Source organism: Chrysochloris asiatica, unplaced genomic scaffold, assembly GCF_000296735.1.
Source record: "Chrysochloris asiatica unplaced genomic scaffold, ChrAsi1.0 scaffold00009, whole genome shotgun sequence".
Lineage (NCBI taxonomy): Eukaryota > Metazoa > Chordata > Mammalia > Afrosoricida > Chrysochloridae > Chrysochloris > Chrysochloris asiatica.
The window spans coordinates 29,239,850-29,261,344 of NW_006408527.1; the positions used below are offsets into that span (position 1 = coordinate 29,239,850).

At 38.0% G+C, this 21,495-nt stretch overlaps 1 protein-coding gene across 1 annotated transcript in view; it reads right to left on the minus strand.

The window, feature by feature from the left end:
- Positions 1 to 5,475: 5,475 nt before the first annotated feature.
- LOC102824771 (complement factor H-like) overlaps positions 5,476 to 21,495 on the minus strand; it is a 522,059-nt gene continuing 506,039 nt past the window's right edge. Inside the window, 2 exon segments of the mRNA XM_006834236.1 lie at positions 5,476 to 5,711; positions 9,653 to 9,835. Coding sequence (XP_006834299.1) covers positions 5,476 to 5,711; positions 9,653 to 9,835 — 419 coding nt within the window.

The following is a 21,495-nucleotide window of genomic DNA, read 5'->3' on the forward strand; positions in this document are numbered from 1 at the left end:
GAAGCCTCCAGCAGTGGTGGGGGTGTACACTCTCTCAGGCCCCTCCTCTAGTCACTATAGTAGAAGTGCGCATGTAGATATCGGGGATTTAATGGTAGAAAGATTGTCCACTATTTTTGTCTCTGAAGGTCAGTTAGGTATTTGTGTGTACATAGCTCAATTCTTGGGATGGTTGAGTCCTTTTATGCCTGGGTTCTACAGATTGCTTTGAATTGGTCCTGTGCAGGGAGCTCAGGCAGTGCAACAGCCATGAATGGGTTGGCAAACTGCAAGGTCAGCAGCTTGAAACCATCAGTTGTACCATGGGAGAAAGGCGAGGTGCTCCACTTCCACACAGATGCACAGCGCTGGAAACCCCGCACAGGGTTATCTGGAGTCAGAACCTACTCCATGGTATAAGCTCAAATGGTCCCACTGAGGAAACTTTTAGGTCTGTGGCTCTGCGGGTGACGTCATAAATCACTGCCAATCTCCCTCTCCCTGTTTCGTGTGAAAACGGTCCCACCTGATGTCTGGGCTGAGCAATGAATGTAGGACAGGGAGAAAGAGGGAAAAATGTGAAGTCTCTTGCATCTGTCTCTCTCTCTCTCTCTTTTTTTTTTTTTTTTTTTGCAAATGCCTCTGCTCCACTTTTAGCTCAGTTTTCTAAGCTGGACTGGCTTTAGCCTTGCCCTTTAAACTCTGCCAGGGTGGGGTAGTTGTCAAGGGAGTCCTGTCTCCAGATTCCTACCTTGCAATATTTTCCTTAATATTGTGATTTTTTCACTTTTGTGTGCAGGAAACTGACATCCTGGATCTTATCGTAGATCTGGAGCTCTGGAGTTGTTCTATGAGCTCTTCCTTCGTGATATCACCTCCCCTTCTCACCAGAGTGTACCCTACTTGGTTTTTGCTGCTATTGCCCAAACTGAAGTCTCCCCAAATATTTCATCTTTTGTAAATAATATTGTTTTCCTGATTTCCTTTTCAGAACTTTTTTTTATCAGTGTAAAGGAATCCAAATGATTTTTGTATGTTAATATTTCCCTTCCACTTTGCTGAATCTATCGATTTCTAATAATTTTCTTACAGACTCTGGGATTTTCTAAGTATAGGATCATATCATCTGCAAAGTTTTACTTCTTTTTGCCAATTTGGCTGTCTTTAATATCCCTTGCTTGCCTTATAGCTCTAGCTAAAACTTCCATCACAATATTGAATGTTGTTTTTAAGTGTTGTTGAGTCAGTTCTGGTAAACTTGAACGCTGACCTTGCTGTTCAAATCAACTCTATAGTCCACGCATTAACCCACAGTGCCACACCAGGTTAGAAGTGGTGATAAAGGTTATCCTTGGCTGGTTCCTGTTCTCAGGGGGAATTATTTCAGTTTCTCACCATTGAGAGTGATATGGGCTGCTGGTTTTGTAATTGTGTCAGGAATTTCTCTACTATTCCTATTTTGTTAAGTGCTTTTATCAGGAATGAGTGTTGGATTTTGTCAATTGTCTTTTCTGCTTCAATTGATGTGATTATGTGATTTCTTTCCCTTTGTTTTATTTGTGTGATGAATTACAATGATTATTTTTCTAATATGAAACCATCCCATCATACTTCCTTTGAATCTCAGTTGGTTATGATGGATTTTATTTTTTTGATATATTGTTGAATTTTGTTGAGAATTTTTGCATCTGTGTTCATGGTATTTGACTATAATTTTCTTTCTTAGTGATGTCTTTACCTGGTTTTGTTATCAGAGTTATGTTTCATTCTGTTTTGCTTAAGCTCTTATAAGTCAGAACCAACTTGATAGCATATAACAACAAAAAGAAATGCTAGCTTATCTCTATTTTTATGATCTCATATTTTAAAACTTACCTTCTTTTTTAAAATAATATTTTTTAGTGAATATGAAATGACAAAAATAATCTGTGCTGTTAAAACACACTAGCAACCATCCAAACTAATGGATATAAACAATATCCTGTGATGCTGGATTACTGTTGCCTCTGCAGATAAGTATGCTATCAACAGTTTTACTTGGTAATCTTTTTGGTAATTAGAAAGCAAAAGTAAAAGAATAAATACTAATAAATGGGGACAAAAATGAAATGGAAGCCTAAAATAATCTTTTGATTTTCTCTGGTTGCCGTTACAGGACAAACAGCCACTGTGCTTTCTGCCTAGCATGCAACTAGATGAATTTTTTTTTTTTTTTTTTTTTTTTTTAGTCTGCTTGGGAGGAGGTGGAATATTAATTCTAGATTTGTAATGAGGTTTTGATTTAGTTATAGTGCCAGAGTAACATATGTCAAGCAAGATTACTCAGTCTGTTTCTGGGAATTTGTGAAGAGGCCTCAAGAGGCAGGAAATGACATTTCAAAGTGGAGAAGCACAGGGAGTTTGAGAGACTAATAGAAGGCAAAACTGTGCAGGTAGTTTGAAGTCATTCACACATGAAGGGCCATGTGTGTCAATAGAGTTGCCTTTAAAATCAGTGCACAACTGACTATTGACAAGAGCTGCATTTTACTCTTGATTTTCAATTTTTCTCTAAATTCTTATTTTTCTGAATTCTCATAGGTTATGACTGAGTCTGTGCTTTGACAGATTGGTAGTTGCAGAAACTCTTTACCAGTGATTATGGATTATTATTACCATTTATAAGATGATAAAGATTTATTTTTATTTAGCCATGTTGGAGTATGAAATCCCTACCACTACATCTTGGACATCATAGACAAAATGTATTTATAGTACAAGACAGTATAATAATCAGAAATCAGAACTTACTCAAAGTAAAGCTCCCACCCTCTTCTAGCACCAATTTCCTATAAAGTAGAGGGGTGTGATGGGAAAGGGGAACATGGTTGGTTCCTTCTCTATTATCCCTGGTAGGTTCTTTCCACTCACAACCTGCCCCTCAGCTTAAAATGGTGTCGCTTGACCTCTTCAGGGAATTTGGGGAAGAAGAAAAGGCAAGGTGATACATTTGTGACTATTTAGTTAAAACAACTCTTTGATATCTGGGTCTCTGTGAATTTTACTAGCTTTCCATTTTCTTATTACAATATGCTACAAAGCAGGCTTGGGGGATAAAATTATTTTAAATTGACTGCAAGTCAGGGCTTTCAACAGGTTTTCCTGGTTCAGACACTGATGATAAAACAAATCGGGAATGACCCTGAATTCGAAAAATGTGGTTGTACAAAATGGTAATTGGAATGAGAAAAACTGTAGGTCAACACTATTCTAGAAACCCTTTCCTAGAAAACAAGGACAGCGTGCATGTTTGCACAGCAGGAAAATCTTTTAACTAACAGAGTGGGAAGCAACAGTGTCCAAAGATGGCGGGCAACTCCTTTGCTTTGAATGTGCATAGCCCACCACAGCCCGGCAATAATCTACTGTCTTGTATCAGGCTCCTGAAAGGGTTCTTCCAAATCTCTCATTCCAGAGTTTTAGTATATAGTATATCCCAGGCTGGGTATCATTCTATTACATCTACATTTTACAAATTCAAGTCTGTTCTGGCTTGACTCATTCTGGCTTCTTTTTGTGTGTGTGTGTGTGTCTTTCTTTTGTCTCTCTCTCTCTATAATTTCTCATCATAAATCATTGCCTTCAAGTCGATTCTGACCCACAGTGACCATATAGGATAGGGTAGAACTACTTCATAGGGTTTTTATATCTGCAATCTTTACAGAAGCAGACTGTCCCTTATTTCTCTCCCACAGGGTAGCTAGTGGGTTTGAACTACCAAACTTTCATGCAAATAGGGATAAGCCCGCCATGTTGTCTTCTTGAAGCTCTTGTTAAAAGAACAGAAAATGAACCTCCACTCACCTCTTTCAAGAAGAGTTGTTCCTGTACTTACAATACCTGATCACTAGTTATAAAGTAATGCTTTCTGGAGTTTCCAGCTTAACTCCTTTTGACTTTTTTTATTTGTTTGTTTAACTTCTTTTCAAATCTTGAAAGGGAGTAGACCGTTTAGGAGAGCAAATCTTGCCTGCAAGTCCTGTTTAATTGCTTAGGAAACTTCCTTTAGAATATGTGCCACAAAATGCCTTGGGAAAGTTAATAAGATAATCTCAGAATCTGAGACAGAATGTCCATGTTTTAAATGTCATTAAGTATTGTACTTAAAATAAATTATCTTTGATGTACTTTGTTCTAAAATTTTAGGTAATTTCATAATTTTTTTCTCTAATAAGTCAGAGAAAGAGCAAAAGCTTTTACTTGCCTTCTTCCTAGCTAGCAGATCATCTCTTTCGATATATACCAAGTGTGGATTTCACATTCTTATATTTATTCAACCTCATTAATGTTAGAGTTAGCAAAAATTCCCTCTAAATTTGAATACAAATTTGTAATTTAAAAAACATTTTCATTTTCATTTCATTAAACATTGACCACTATTTGTAACAGTTTTCTTTTTTTTGAGATGTAATTTGCATCCCATGTAATTCACCCATTTAAATTGCACAATGAAAAAAAACACAACAAAACTGCCCGGTACCCTTAGTTATCACTACCAGAAGTGCCTACGTCTCAACCCTAAACAATCACTGATCTACCTTCTGTCTCTATATATTTGCCTATTCCAGACATTTCAAAAAAAATACATGGTGTCTTGTAACTGAATTCTTTGACTTTGTTTTTTAAGATTCATTCATGATGTAGAATGTATTAGTATTTCATTCATTTTTATGGCTTATTAATTTTATTAAGAATATGTTGTTGTTGTTTATTATTCTTGTTAAGTGCCATAGAGTCTGTTTTGATTCATAGTGACCCTGTATAGGGTTCCCAAGGGAGGGCTGGTGGGTTTGAACTGCCAACCTCATGGTTAGTTGTCCAGTGTTTATCCTACAGCACCACAGACTATATCCGGTTTAATTTTGATTGATGGCAAGGTCTAGGTAGCATAGATTCTTCATTTGCACCTTTTTGGTGGTCTGGCACTACTCTGGTTTCTCAGAAGGTGTACTGGGTCCAGTTTCCTGGAATTGTTGATTCAAGTGCTAGGTGTTGGGATGTGGTTGGGTTGGCCATAGGTTCCTACTCTGTCCCTAACACCCCTTAGGCTTACATTTTTGCTGTTAAGTGCTGTCAAGTCATTTCTGACTCATAGTGACACTGATTAGGATTTCCAAGGAATAGATGGTAGGTTTGAACCCCCAACCTTATGGTTAGCAGTCCAGTGCTGATCCTACTGTGTCACACCAGGACTCCACTTACGCTTACAGCAAATATTAATAAGTATTTGTGAGTCATTTTATGGATGTTTTATGAATTGTAGACAAAATGTGTGGCTTTTCCCAGGCATCAGATGATTCTTTTAATAAATGAAACATTGTTCACTTGTCTTATACATTTTTGAAACTCTGAAAATTCAAATTTCTAAATAAAAATGAGTTACACAAAAGTTGAGAGAATAAAGACAATAATTATGAAATTGGATGCATAATGGATATTTTTATGATAAATGGATGTTTACTTTTTAATAGTATGCTTAGGGAAGCTGTGATGGCGTCGTTCACATTTGGGATATTCAATTTTCCCTTCCTTACAGGTAGTTCGAAATGACTGTAGTGGCGTTTTGATTTGAAATGATGATTTACACTCAAATTCAATAATATCCCCTGTTTTTGCATATATCTTTTTGTTATTTGTCCACTTCAGCTGTATGTTGTTTTTGTTCATATTTTCCTCAGATATTACACATGCATCTGAAAGAAGAAATGGCAAAATAAAAATAGCTAATAATTATCCTTTCCTTTTACAGAACAATGAGACTGTATTTAGAAATAAATGAAATGGTGAACTAACCATATTATCAATATTTACTGAGATGTTCCAGATACTGTTTTTAGCATTTAATATGTTCTCTCTACACACCATATGTGTAGGAGCTCTGGTAGCGTAGTGGTTATGAATCGGGCTGCGAACCTTAAGGTCAGCAGTTTGAAACTACCAGCTGTTCCACGGGAGAAAGATGAGGCATTCTGCTCCCGTAAAGATTTACAGCCTTGGAAACCCTGTACAGGGTCGCTATGAGTCGGAACCGACTCCACGGCACATAACAACAACAACTACACACCACACAATATTTCCCTTGCATGTGTTGTTGGTAAAGTGCCTTTGAGTTGGTTCCGACCCACAGTGACCCTGCATAGGGTTTTCCAAGGAACGGCTGGTAAGTTTGAACTGCTGACCTTGCAGTTCAAACAACTCTGCAGTCCAGCACATTAACCCACAGCACCACATCAGGTCACATGAGTAAATGGAGGCACAGAGAGGTTGAAGATTTAGATCCAGAACATGGACTCTGCTATCTTGATTTCACAGTCCACTGTTAATCGCTATGGTTTGCTCGTCTGAAAGCACGCATCAAACAGAAGTTAATACAAATATTTTATATGAGTCCCTGTCATATGCTTTCTTCACCCAGCTCAGAATTCTCTTTTACATAATAACTTCACAACATCCACAGCCCAAACACTGTATATGTATTAACATCTTACTAAATATTACAGTAAAAATAAGTTGTTGTTGTTGCTTTTAGATATATAGTATAGAATGTCCAAATTGGTTCTAGGACCAATCATTTCTTTGAAGAGTTATCATAGCATATTCTCAAATATAACTATTTAACAATGAGACCAAAATGTTTATAAACTTTTACATTCCTCATTCAGACCTCCCTTTTCAGAGGGTAGGAGCCTTGGTGGTGCTGTGGAGTAAGAATTGGACTACTAATCATAAGGTTGTCAGATTGAACCCACCACCCATTCCATGACTGTAGGAATCAACTCAATGGCAGCATGTTTGGTTTTGGTGTCACAGAATACTTATCTGTAGATTGTAACTTTTATGAAAATTGATCTGTATAGAAAAGCAGTGCTGCCCTTGCCCCACTGGTCACTGGTTCTACTTACTTGTTCTTAAAATTCAATATTTAAAAATTGAGAAATAGCATTCTCCTGAGTAGAGAATACACTTTGGCACAACTAAGTCACATATTCCCTTCAGTGCAGTCACTAACATTGGACATTATTCAAAAGATGTTATATAAGCTTAGGGTTCAACTTAAGGAAGTGTTCTAAGAAGTACAGCCTTGGAAAGGACCTTATTTTTGTACCTAGGTTTATCCATGTCCATGAGACTATAAGATGCATAGCCAAAATTTTCCAGATAATTTGTAGCAGGCCAGTCCCTGGACTGCAAAGAAGTTGACATTCTTCTTCGCTGACATTTTTATAGGAACAAAAAGCTGTATAGCACGAGGTTTCCAAAATATACATGCACAAATCCACTACCATCAAGTCAATTCCGGCTCCCAATGACACTATAAGAATGAGTACTCTTATGGAAGCAGGGTGCAGACAGCCTCATCTATCTCCTATGTAAGAGTTGGTGGGTTTGAACTAAGAACCTCATGGTTAGCAGTCCAGCAGTCCAACACTTGACCTTCTATGCCACGAGAGCTCCGTACATGAGGCTCAGTACAGGGAATTTGGAGCTAGTTTGCTTGTGTCTGTATCTGAGCTCCACCAAATACATATTGTATGACGTGGACAAATTATCAGACTCTCTGTGCCTCAACTGTTCTGTCTGTAGGCACAAATTGATAATAACACTCACCTGATAAGATTTTTTAATATAAATTTAGGTTCATTTCCTTTTATTACTATTATAAAAAATATCCTTGTACATTTATCTTTTTATACTTGCAAGAGTGCTTGCATAGATAATATAGGAATTTATAGAAATAAAATTGTTAGAATATATTATGTATGCTTTTAATATTGTTTTTGTTGTTGTTGTTGTTAGGTGCCATCGAGTCAGTACTGACTCATAATGGCCTTATGCACAGCAGAATGAAACAATGCCTGATCCTGGGCCAACCTCACTATTGTTGCCACGCTTGAGTCCATCAATGCTGCCACTTAGCCAATCCATCTTGTTGGGGGTCTTCCTTTTTTTCTGACCCTCCACCTTACTGATGGCTGTAAATGTTTTAAGTCCTCTTCACTTTCAGCAAGCAAGGTAGTATCATCTGCATATCACAGGTTGTTAATGAGTCTTCTTCCAAACGTGATGCCACATTTTTCTTCATTTAACCCAGCTTATTGGATCATTTGCTCAGCATACAGGCTGAATAAGTATGGTGAAAGAATACAATCTTGTTGCACACTTTTCTTAATTTTAAACCATTCAGTGTTCTCATGTTCTGTTCAAACAACTGCCTCTTGGTCCAGGTACAGATTCTTCGTGAGTACAATTATGTGTTCCGGAATACTCATACTTCACAATGTTGTCCATAGCTTGTCATGATCCACACAGTTGAAAACCTTTGTGTAGTCAATGAAGCACAGGTAAACATCTTTCTGATATTCTCTGCTTTCAGCCAAGATCCATCGGACATTAGCAATGATATCCTTTGTTCCACGCCTCTTTTGAATCCAGCTTGAACCTTTGGAAGTTCTCTGTCAATGTATGTTTGCAGCTGTTTCTGTATTACCTTTAGTAAAACTTTAATCATAAGAGATATCAAAGAGATTGTCCAATGATTTCCACATTCCATTTGGTCACCTCTTTTTGGAATGGGCACAAATACAGATCTCTTCCATTCAGTTGGCTGGATAGTTGTCTTCCAAATTTTTTGGCATAGTGCCTCCTGCGTTGCCTCACTTTCTTGAAAGATCTCAATATTGTCTTTAATATTTAATAATTCTTTAACAGTGTGTGAAGAATGTGCCTAACTACGCATCTCTTTGCCCCTCCTTTGTATTATAATTTTTTCCCTTTTCCCAATTTCCTAGTTAAACATTGATGCTTTAGTGTTGGAAGCACCTCAGGAGAAAGGCCTGTGATATACTTCTGAGAAATTGACCACTGTAAACACCATTCTGATAAACATGGTGTCACTGTGAGTCAAAATCACCTTAACAGCAACTGGCTAACTGGTGTATACTTAATAACATGTAGTTCGCAGTTTGGAGCAGTCTGAATACATGTACTGGAGTCCTTGTGTAGAGGAGGAAGTTAGGGTGAAAAGAAGGAATGGTGGAGATTTCAGAAATGGCTTGACAGCTCTCCTGTTTAATTTCCCTTCCTGGCTAGAAATTTTATCAACATGCAAGTAAAAAGCCATGTGGGTAGAAGTTAACTAATGTTCTATCAGGAAAAGCTTTCATTTTACAAGTGGGGTCTTATATATTAGTAAAAAGTAGCTTTCCTTTATAACATGAAGGTATTTAACAATGTAGGACTAGAGTAATATACTGAATTATTGATAAATCCTGTCCTTATCCTACACCATAAGGTTGGTGGCTTAAGTTCAGCAGTTCCTCCACAAGACAAAGATCAGGCTTTCTGGTCCCACATTTACAACCTTGGAAACCCTATAACAGGGTAACTATGAATCATAACTTACTTGATGGCACAGAACAGCAATAAGAAACTTACTTGTATTTCTTAAAGAAATTTGTTTGTACTTTGTTAAAAGCAAATTTTCAAATATTTTACTTTAAATATTTCTATCAGATAGAATAGTTTTCAGTGAATTAAGTTTTGAAAATGTAAAGATCATTCTACAAAATTAGTCCGTGAATATTTATACCATGAAAATAAATTCTCAGACTACAGAAAAATCTAAAGAACTTACCTATGCATGTTGGTGCTTCTGACCACTGTCCATCTATGCATGTTACAAATGGGGAGCCCCGGAGTTCATAGAAGGACTGGCAGAGGTACTTGACTGTAGATCCTGGAGGATATACTGATAATGGGAATGACGTGATATCTCCATTGTCAATAGATGGAGGTGGCCCACATTGCTCTACAGATTCTGAAAAATAGCATTTCCTTTGTTGAGATCAAAATCAGTATGTTGTTTACAATGAACACCATATATGATATACAGCTATAATATCTTATGTCTGAGAGCTAAAGTGACTCATTAAAGAATTTCTATCATATACCATTCTCCAGGACAATGGTTATGTTATGCAAATAACATGTACCTGTCAGCAGATGTTTATAAGCTTTTAGTTTTACTAAAAATGTGTTACAAACATTTCTGTTCTGTATTTACTTACTTTATTTTTCTGATTCCAAATCATATCACAGGCTTCATGGTTAATAAAGGTTTCAATCACATGCTAAGATTGCCTGGGATGCTTTCCCTTGTATTGATTTATCTCCCTATATATTTCCCAAAATATCGATATACAGTAGATGAATAATTTTATCCCAAATAACTTTTACCTCTTGGTCATGGAGTTACTGTGTCTGCTCTTACCTAGGCTGCCACCTTTTTGTGTGGGGCTGTAGGATAAGCACTGGACGGCAAGGTCAGTTTGAACTGCAAAGTCGGCAGTTCAAACTCACCGCTGCTCCCTAAAAACGCTATGGAAGGTCACTATGATTGGGAACCGACTTGATGTCACTTAGCAACAACTTCTTCCCTGTAGAGATCTGGTGTGGCATTGTAGGATAAGCATTGGACTGCTAACCACAAGGCTGGTTGTTCAAACTCATCAGCTGCTTCTTGGAAACCATGTACAGATCACGATGAGTCAGAACTGAGTTGATGGCACTTAACAACAACAACACATTCACTCTAATCTAGTCAGGGACACTACTCTATGAACTAGCTGCTTTCTTCTGTATCACTGATTTCTCCATCTACTGAATCATTTTCTACATCATATAAACGTGCTACAAGTTTCAGAACTTGATATATAAAGTGTTGCTCTACCTACATTCATTCTTAGCTATTATCTTATTTCTCTATTCCCTCTCAGAGCAAAATGAAAAAAGTATTCCTTGGTTTTATTTTCTTGGCCAATATCATTCCTTGAACAATTAAGTATTCACTTTGTTGAGATTAAAAATCACATGCTGTCCATTTCTGCATGTCACAAATGGGGAGCCCCATTTGAAGGACTGGCAGAGGTAGTTGACTGTAGATCCTGGAGACTGTGTGCTGTTGAGTTGGTTCTGACTCATAACAACCCTGTATATGGGTTCCTAGAGCAGTTGATGGGTTTGAACCACCAACCTGTGATTAGCAGTCCAATGCTTATCCTACAGTGCCATATTAGGTTTTTGGTTTTTTTTTCTTGTGAATTATATGATAGTTTACATGAGAGAACTTTAGTTTACATTCATTCCATTGTATATTGTTTCATTGCCATGGTTCCAATCCCCTCCATGCATCATCAACTGACCAAAGGGTATACCCTACAAACCCGCCCCCTATACTTCCACACACACACACCCCACCCCCACGCCCAGTCTTCAGCACACAGACCCTCTCCCTTTCTGGATCCAAAGTCTCCAGCTGCTTCATCACTCCACGTCATCATCTCTGCCTCCATCTCAGGCATCGGTGTTTCTCTGGGTAGGGTCCCACTCTCGGCTCTTCTCCATTGATGGTCCTAGAGACCTCCGCTCCTAGACTGGAGAATTAATCACCCCCTTCCTTGCTACAAAACATCTACCTTTACATTTCCAACCCTCACAATCAGTCCTGATAACAATTATTCACTATAGTATCACAAGTGACTCATCTGCATTTCATTTCATCCACTCCGCCTAGACAGACTGGATAGTCCTCACTGGAGATTCTGCCTTCCTCCATGCCCTCTAGCAAGCCAGTCACTTCTTGCCTTTGTAGTTCGCCCCTCCCCCCAACCCATTTGAGTATCCAATGTCCAAGTTGTCCATCTCTGTCTACTCTGTGTGTGGAGGGGGTGGGAATGTTTATTGCTGTAAGGATTTGTTCCCTCTTTTAAGTAACTGCATCCATAGGTATAGGTCAAGTTCATCAAATTGTATCAGATCACTCTTTTTTTTCCTCTTCTTTCTTCTCCTGGTTGAGCTCTGATCATCCAGTCATCCGGACCAGGTCACGTGGGTACCATCTGCAAGTGTGGGCATTCTTGTGCACATGTTCTCTCTTCCTATCAGCTGGTAGCTTCACTTTCCACTCTAGTCCTCTGTGGCCACGCCGCTGACTCTGGGCCCAGGAGTCCCCAGGTCTCCCCACACTGCTGGTCAGCCAGGTCCCAATCTGGGTCCACAGAAGCCCACCGAACATTGTAGGGCTTAGCTTGCCGCTTCATTGCCGCTTTTACCCCACTTCCCCCTATAGGTTATGTGTGTGGTCACCAATCAGAGCGTGTATTTCCACTGAGTCTTAGTCTTGGAAGGGGGTTTACAATGAGGGGACCCAACCACTTGCCTTGATGTTTCCTGGGGAAGTGATTTGTTTGTTCTTGTAGTAACAGTCCATCTGCCTCTATTGTTTTGTATTTTTCCTGTAGGTCTTTCCTTCAAGAAGTATCTTCTGTTCTTCTAGCTGCTCCAGGCTGGTATGCTCATCTTTTCAAGTGGAAATTTCTCATCTCTGGAGATCTGGATGTGGTTCAGGCTTCTACCTATAGTCTTATGTATTGCAAAGGCTTCGCAGGAAGCTTCCTTCACTGGGCATGCTGTAGCCCCATTTTATGTATTCCAATCAGTCAAAGGCAGAAGATGGACTTACAAGCCTTCTATGGTGATGTTTCTGACTATTCCTTTCTCTCCCCCTACAGTGTCTACTCTATATTATAATGCCAGGAAACCCAAGATTCAAAAAACAGCCAAACATTTTAACACCATTCCCCCCTCCCCCATTCCAACCATGACTCAATCCCTGTATCCCAGAGCCCTGCAGTTCCAAGGCTGTGCATATACCATCCTTTATGTCTGTCCCACTTAGCCCATTCAAACATGCCCAATTGTTCTCCCATCTGCCCCGTTCCTCCACTTCCCTCTCCCTCCCTGCATGTTGCCCCCCTCCCCAGCACCCAAGCTCTCCTGTGTCCAATCCCAGCCCTGCGCTCCACCCTCTCCCCCCTCCCCCCACCCATCACCAACTTCCCAGCAACCAACAAAGACTTCCCCCTACCCCCTTTTAGTATGGTTTCTTTTTCTTAGTCTTTTACAGTAGTGGTCCTATGCAGTATTTCTCTTTTTGTGACTGACTAATTTCACTCAATATGATGTCCTCAAGGTTCATCCATGTTATGCGGTGGCTTGCCGCTTCCTTGTTATTCTTCAATGTAGCATAATATTCCATTGTGTGTATGTACCACAGTTTGTTTATCCATTCTTCAGTTGATGGGCACTTTGGCTGCCTCCATCTTTTTGCTATTGTAAATAGTGCTGCTATAAACATTGGTGTGCATATATCTTTTTCTTGTGGGTAAATACCAAGTAGAGGAATTGCTGGATCATAAGGTATTTCTATTTTCAACCTTCTGAGGAAACGCCATATTGCTTTCCAGAGAGGTTGGATGATTTTGCAGTCACACCAGCAATTCAGGAGTGTCCCAGTCTCTCCACATCCCCACCAGCATTTATTGTCCCCTACATTTTTCATCTTTGCTGTTATTGTTGGTGTGAGATGATATCTCATTGTTGTTTTGACCATATTAGGGTTTGAAACATCTCTAACAACTCCTAAATTTATATCTTAGTCCCAAGCACTCCTCAATTGCCCATTTCACATCTCAATCAGAATATCTAATAAATATGTTTAATAAATTTGTGTATCCATAGTGGTCTCAAAACTTGTTTCTTCTATAATAACTGCTATAGATATCTCTTGGGAAAACAATGAAAAAAAGTGACAGATTTGGGTACATAAAAACAATTATTGTTTCGAGTTGTATCATAGATAATGTGGCAAGTTTTTGTTACTGTTTGTTAGATAATGAAAATAGTATTATTAATCTCTTTTTAAATTACATTATTTAGAAAGAAAATACCAACCAATACAATGTGGTAATGACTGCCATCGTCCATTTTCACACACAAGTTCTTTAGCTTCTTGAAGTCGATAATTTTCTTTACAGAGAACAGCTATTTTGTCTCCATCCTGATAATTCACTGTGGTTCTCATATCCTGAGCATTAGGTATCTGAGGTGGAGGTGGGCAGAATTCCACTTTTTCTAGAAAACATTGTAATTATTTGATTAATAAAAACTGGGGGGAAATGGAGTTCCATTTCAGTGTAATGGAATATCCAATAGCAATATATATTTGACACTATAGTAATAAATTTACTTTACATTCATATAATTTCGTTTTATAAAGCATTTTTTTGTGATGTCACTGTTTATTTAAAGTATCCCAAGTGCTCTCTGTATCTCCTATCTATTATTTCTGTCCATACTCTTGCATGATTTACATACAAATCCTTTAATTTGTTTTTTAGTTATTCCACAAGACTCAAAAAGTTTATGCATATCTGATACAAATAAGTTAGACCTGAAAAATAAAAATGGCAATAGGATATATTGACCAAAGTAGGAAAAAGAATTATGATAGTACCATCAGAGTATTCCCTTAATAAATTAGCTAACAGTGATTCTCAATAGGTAATTTTCATCATTCTTATTTTTTCATGGATATTTCTGAAGCGGTGATGAAACAATGAGAATGACTTTCTTGTATTAGAAATTCACTATTTCTTGGTTGCTTGTATCATTGGCTTGGCTTGTTCATAAGAAAAAAGTTTTAATGGTCACCTTTGATGTAAAGCATCTGAACCACAGTTTCACCTCATGACCTGACAGCCCTCTGTAAGCCCCTTTTTCCAGAGTAGGGCTGTTGTTCTCTGGCCTTTCCATTACTGTTTCATGCAGTACAGGTTTTCTGCAGCACATTTTTTTCTGTTTTCTAGTTTTGATATAGAATTTCCAGTGTATGTCAGGTAAGCTTCATAGCGTGTGATTTGAGTGGTAGCAGTTTCCTCATGCCATGGATTGGAACAGTAGCAGCAACAATGTGTTCAAGCATAACAAGAATTATGAAGATGGTTCAGGTCCAGGCAGTGTTTCATTCCTATGTTGTGCATTGGATCGCTATGGATCAGAGCAGACTCTATGGCATCTAACAGCAACAACAAATGTCATTGAAGACTGCATTTTTGTTTTCTTTTACAGGCTTAAAATTTTTTATTTTCTTTTTTAAGACTGAGAGACTACAATTGCATAAAAACGATATTGCACTACCATAAATACTGCAAGTTAGGAATCTGGAGACGGGACTCCCTCTGCGGCCACCCCACCCTGGTAGAGTTGAGAGGGTGGGGCTACAGCCAGACTGGCTCAGGAAACTGGCACTAGTGCAGAGACATTTTTTAAAAATGGTGCGGGAGACTCTACACATTTCTCCCTCCTTTTCCCTGTTGCATTTTCTTTGCTCAGCCCTGACATCATCAGGCAGGTGGGTGCACACCCCACCCCCCAAAAAAAGAAATCCAGCACTGACCCCACAATTTTCCTTCAGTACTGAGAGAAGGAGCTTGGCGGCTACTTATGACATCAGCCATGGGGAGATAGCCATAAAATTGACTTCTGTGGGACCCTTGGTGGCTGTGCTCCATGGAGTTGGTTCCGACTCCAGGCGACCCTGTGCGGGATTTCTGAGTCTGTGGGTCTTTGAGGGAGTGGAGCACCTCAACTTTCTCCCACAGTACAGCTGGTGGTTTCCAGTGGCTGACATTGCAGTTTGCTGCCCCATTTAAGGCCACTGCACTACCTGAGCTCCCTGTGCAGGACCCTTATAAAACAATCTGTAATAAAAACCACAACACAAAAGAACTCAACCATCTCGAGAATTACGCTGTGAACATACAGATACCTAACTGACCTTCAGAGACAAAAATAGTGGGCAGGTTTTCTCCCATTAACTTCTCAATATCTACCTGTGCACCTCTACCGTAGTGACTAAAGGAGGGGCCTGAGTGAGCAGACACCCTCACTCACTGCTGGAGGCTTCTACCTTGCACACACACTGCCTATGTAGCACAGTGCAGTAGACCATAGCTTTATTTCTGTTCCAAAGTGGTGGTTTTTGTCTCTGCATTTATTTTACTTCTGATTTTGGTCCTTTTGATCACACATCTTTCCTGGAGGTGGGAGATTTTTCTCCCTAAGTTACCCAAGAAAAGACTGCAATCGTGGCCATATAGCCAAGCTATAAGCATATTCCATGATATTCCACCACTGAGACAAGAGCAAACGATACCTGCTAAGCATTGCATGTGAAAAGAAAAGCCTATCTCCTGATCATATTCACCAGGAGACACCCAGTAAGCTCAATAACAAACATCCACCGAAGCATTAAAAAAACCACATAACTATCAGAAATAACTAACAAAAAACAGCAAACACTATTGAAACATGTCCAAAACCAGAAGAAAGTAGCTGAGACAAGTGAGTTGGAGACAGACAACTCTTCTTTCTAGAAGAGGAAGAGGAGGTTTTGGATATGCTTGAGAAAGAATTCAGAAGAATGATATGGAAACAAATTCAAACACTCCAAAAAGGGGTGGAGGAAAACAAGGAAGAAGTCAGGAAAGTACTACAAGGGCAATCCAATAAGATTCATACAGCATTGTAAACAATTCAAAACCTACAAAAAGAGGTCCAGATGATTAATAATAAGATATCAAAAGTGGAAAATACATGGAAAAGGGAAAGGACCAGAATAGAAGAGATGGAAACCAGAACTAGCAATCTGGAAGACAAATCTCTCAACAAGGCTAAGATAGAAAAGCAAGTGGAAAAATGGATGAAAAAAATATGAAGAGAGTCTACAATTCATGTTGGACAACATGAAGAGGAACAACTTAATAATTATTGGCATTCTGGAACAGGAAGAACCAGAGAAGTTCACAAAGGAGGTAGTTGAAGAGCTTCTGGAAGAAAATTTCCCTAACATCTTGAAAGATGAGAAGATAAAAATTCAAGAAGCCAAATGTACCCAGGAAGGATAGACCCCAAAAGAAAGCCTCCAAGACATATAATAATCAAGCTCTCCAAAATCAAAGACAAAGAGAGAATACTAAAAGCGGCCAGGGAGAAAAGAAATGTCACTTACGAAAGCAAGCAAATCAGATTAAACTCTGACTATTTACAACAAACCATGCAGACAATAAGGCAATGGGGAGACATATACAAAACCCCTAAAAGAATAAAACCTATCAACCAACAATTGTCTATCCAGCAAAACTATCAATCAAATACGATGGTGCGATCAAGACATTCCACAATAAACAGAATCTGAGAGATTTTATCAAAACCAACCCAGCACTTCAAAACATCCAAAAGGGAGTTCTGTGGACTGAAAGCCAAGAAGAACAGACAACAGCCAGAGAATGACAGGCATGGCAACATCATGTGGAACTCAGTCAACAGATAGCAGAGTCCAGAACAGAACAAGACTACAACAATGAATTCAAAGGAGCTGGGAGGTCAACCGAAGATCAAAATTATATCAATGTCAAAGAAGGGACAAACATAGAATTAGAGAGACCCAGGTGGTGAGGATATCAGATAAATTATAGGATACAATGGATTGTCTTAAATGGAGAGAAAATTTAGAAGACTGTAAGATAACCCCAAAGAAAGTTAATACTTCACAACTTACTATGAAAATTAATTTCCAAGCAGAACAACCAAATATGAAAGCTAAGAAGAAACCGACAAGAAATAGCACGAAAACCACAAACCCAACACAAGAAGGCATACAGAACAAAAGAACAAACAGCACCATCAAAAAAGTAACATAATGGCAGCAATTAATTCATACCTATTGATAATTACATTGAATATCAATGGATTGAATGTACCAGTGAAGAGACAGAGTGGCAGTTTGGATAAGAAAACAAGACCCTTCACTATGCTGCCTGCAAGAGACACACCTTACACACAAAGACAAAAAAAAGACTAAAAGTTAAAGGTTGGAAAAAAATATACCAAGCTAACTGCAACAATAAACAAACAAGAGTAGAAATTCTAATCTCTGATACAGTAAACTTTAAGACAAAAACCAGTGTAAGAGACAAAGAAGGATACTATCTCATGATCAAAGGGTCAATTGAGCTAGACGATATAACCGTAATAAATATCTACGCTCACAATGAAAGAGCACCAAGATACATGAAGCAAACCTTATTAGAATTGAAGAGAGAAATAGATAAATCTACAATTATACTGGGAAGTTTTAACACGTCACTTTCGAAAAGGGACAGAACAACCAGAAAGAAACTTGTAAAAGTTACAGAGGTACTAAACAACACAATCAACGAATTTGACCTCATAGATGTATACAGAGCATTCAATCCAACAAAAGCACAATATACATTCTTCTCAAGTGTGCATGGAACTTTTTCCAGAATTGACCATCTTTTAGGTCACAAAGCAAGCTTCCATAAATTTACAAACATCAAAATTCTACAGAGCACTTTCTCAGACCACAATGCAATAAAACTAAAATTCAACAATAAGAAGACCAAGGAAATAAAGTCGAATACATGGAAACTGAACGACATCCTGCTGAAAAGCGACTGGGTAAAAGAAGAAATTAAACATGAATTCACAAAGTTCCTAGAAACGAACAAGAATGAAAACACAACATATCAAAATCTTTGGGACATGGCAAAAGCAGGTCTGAGAGGAAAGTTTATTGCGATAAATGAACACATCCGAAAGATGAAAAACCAAAATAAAGACATTAACACAGCATCTCCAACAATTAGAAACAGACCAACAGAGGGAACCTGCAGTCACCAAAAGAAAGGAAATAGTAAGGATAAGAGCAGAAATGAATGAGATGGAAAACTGAAAAACTATAAAAAGAATCAATAGGACAAGAGAAACTGGTTCTTTGAAAGGATTAATAAAATTGACAAACCATTTGCAAAACTAACACAAGAAAAGAGGGAGAGGACACAAATAACTCACATTAGAAACCACATGGGTGATGGCACAACAGAAGCAAATGAAATCAAAAGGAAAATAATAGAATACTATGAAGAGTTGTACTCTAACAAATTTGAAAATTTAGAAGAGATATATTTCTAGAAAAACATTACCTACACAAATTTACTCAGAATGAAATAGAAAACTTGAACAAACCCATAACCAAAGAAGAAACTGATCAGGTCATCAAAAATATCCCATCCAAAAGAAGTCCAGGCCCAGATGGCTTCATGGGTGAATTCTACAAAGCATTCAGGGAAGAACTCTCACCAATTCTACTCAAGTTATTCCAGAATATACAAGAGGATGGAAAACTCCCTAATACTTTTTATGAAGCAAGCGTAACTCTCATACCCAAACCAGGGAAGAACATCACTAAAAAAGAAAACTATACACAAAATATTTGTGAACATAGATGCAAAAATTCTCAACAAAATCCTAGCCAACAGAATCCAATGGCACATCAAAAAAATAATATGTCATAACCAAGTGGGTTTCATAAAAAGGATGCAAGGATGGTTCAACATTAGAAAAATTAACAACATAATCCACCATATAAATAAGAAAAAGGAAAAGAACCACATGATCATATTGATTGATTCAGAAAAGGCATTTGACAAAATCCAACATCCATTCCTGATAAAAACAATCAAAAAAGTAGGAATTGAAGGGAAATTCCTCACCATAATCAAGAACAACCAACAGCCCACATCTATATGGAGAGAAACTGAAAGCCTTCCCTCTACAAACAGGAACCAAACAGGGTGCCCCTTTGTCACCACTCCTATTCAATGTTGTGCTGGAAGTTTTAGCCAGAGCTATACAGCATGATAGAGAAACTAAAAGCATCCAAATTGTCAAAAAGGCAGTAAAACTCTCTTTATTTGCAGATGATATGACACTTTACATAGAAAACCCCAAAGACTCAGTAAAAAAAACCTCATTGGAAGATTCAGCAATGTGGCAGGGTATAAGATCAACATACAAAAATCAGTTGGATTTCTCTATAGCAACAACAATAACACAGAAAAGGACATTAGGAAAGCAATACCATTTACAATAGTAACCCAAAAGATGAAATATTTAGGAATAAACATAACTAGAGAAACAAAGGACTTATATAAAGAAAATTACAAAACACTACTACAAGAAACCAAAAGAGAGCTACAGAAGTGGAAGGACATACCATGTTCCTGGATAGGCAGACTCAACATCGTGAAAATGTCAGTACTTCCCAAAGCAATTTACACATATAATGCAATATCAATAAAGATTCCAATAACATTCTTCAAAGAGATGGAAAAGACAATTACTAACTTTATATGGAAAGGAAAGAGTCACAGGATAAGGAAAGGACTGCTTAAGGTTGGAGGTCTCTCACTCCCTGATTTCAAATTTTACTACATGGCTACAGTGGTCAAAACTGCCTGATACTAGTATAATGAAAGATACATTGATCAATGGAACAGAATTGAAAAATCTAGAAATTAACCCATCCACATACAACCAAATGATTTTTGACAAAGTGCCTAGGCATATTGCCTGGGAGGAGATAGTCTCTTTAACAAATGGTGCTTGCAGAACTGGAAAGCGATATGCAGAAGAATGAAACAAGACTTTTACTTCACAACCTATACAAAAACAAACTCAGCATGGATTAAAGGTATAAATGTGAATCCCAAAATTATGAAGATCATCAATGAAAAAATAGGGACAAATGTGAGGGTGCTAATTCAGGACATATATAGATTACCAAACATTTTGAAAAGCACACAAACAAAAGTAGACAAAATAGATGAGTGGGACATACTAAAAATTAAAAGCATATGTGCATCAAAAGACTTCACCAAAAGAGTAAAAAGGGAACCCATAGAATGGGAAAAAATCTTTTGCAATGAAACATCAGATAATGGACTCATTTCTAAAATATATAGGAAACTACATCACCTCTACAAGAAAAAAACAAATAATCCAGTTAAAAAATGGGTACAAGACATGAACAGACACTTCACCAAGGAGGAGATCTGGGCATTAACAAACATATGAAGAAATGTTCACGATCACTAGCCATCGGGAAACGCAAATCAAAACAATGAGATATCATCTAATACCAGCAATAACAGCAAAGATCAAAAAAGCAGAGGACAACAAATGCTGGTGAGGATGTGGAAAGATTAGGATCTTCCTACATTGTTGGTGGGACTGCAAAATAGTCCAACCACTCTGGAAAGCAATATGGTGCTTCCTCAGAAGGTTGAAAATAGAAATACCTTATAACTCAGCAGTTCCTCTACTTGGTATTTACCACAGGAAATACAAGCCATAACACAAGTAGATATATGCACACTAATGTTCATAGCAGCACTATTTACAATAGCAAAAAAACAGAGACAACCAAAATGCCCATCAATTGAAGAATGGATAAACAAACTGTGGTACATGCACACAATGGAATACTATGCTACCTTGAAGAACAACAAGGAAGCTGCAAGCCATCGCATAACATGGATGAACCTTGAGGACATTATGCTGAGTGAAATTAGTCAGTCACAAAAGGAGAAATACTGCATAAGATCATTATGGTAAAAGATTAAGAAAATGAACCCACACAAAAGGGGAAAAAAAATCTATATATATTAATGCTGATCACCGGGATGTATGGGATGAAAGCAGGGGAGGGAGGGA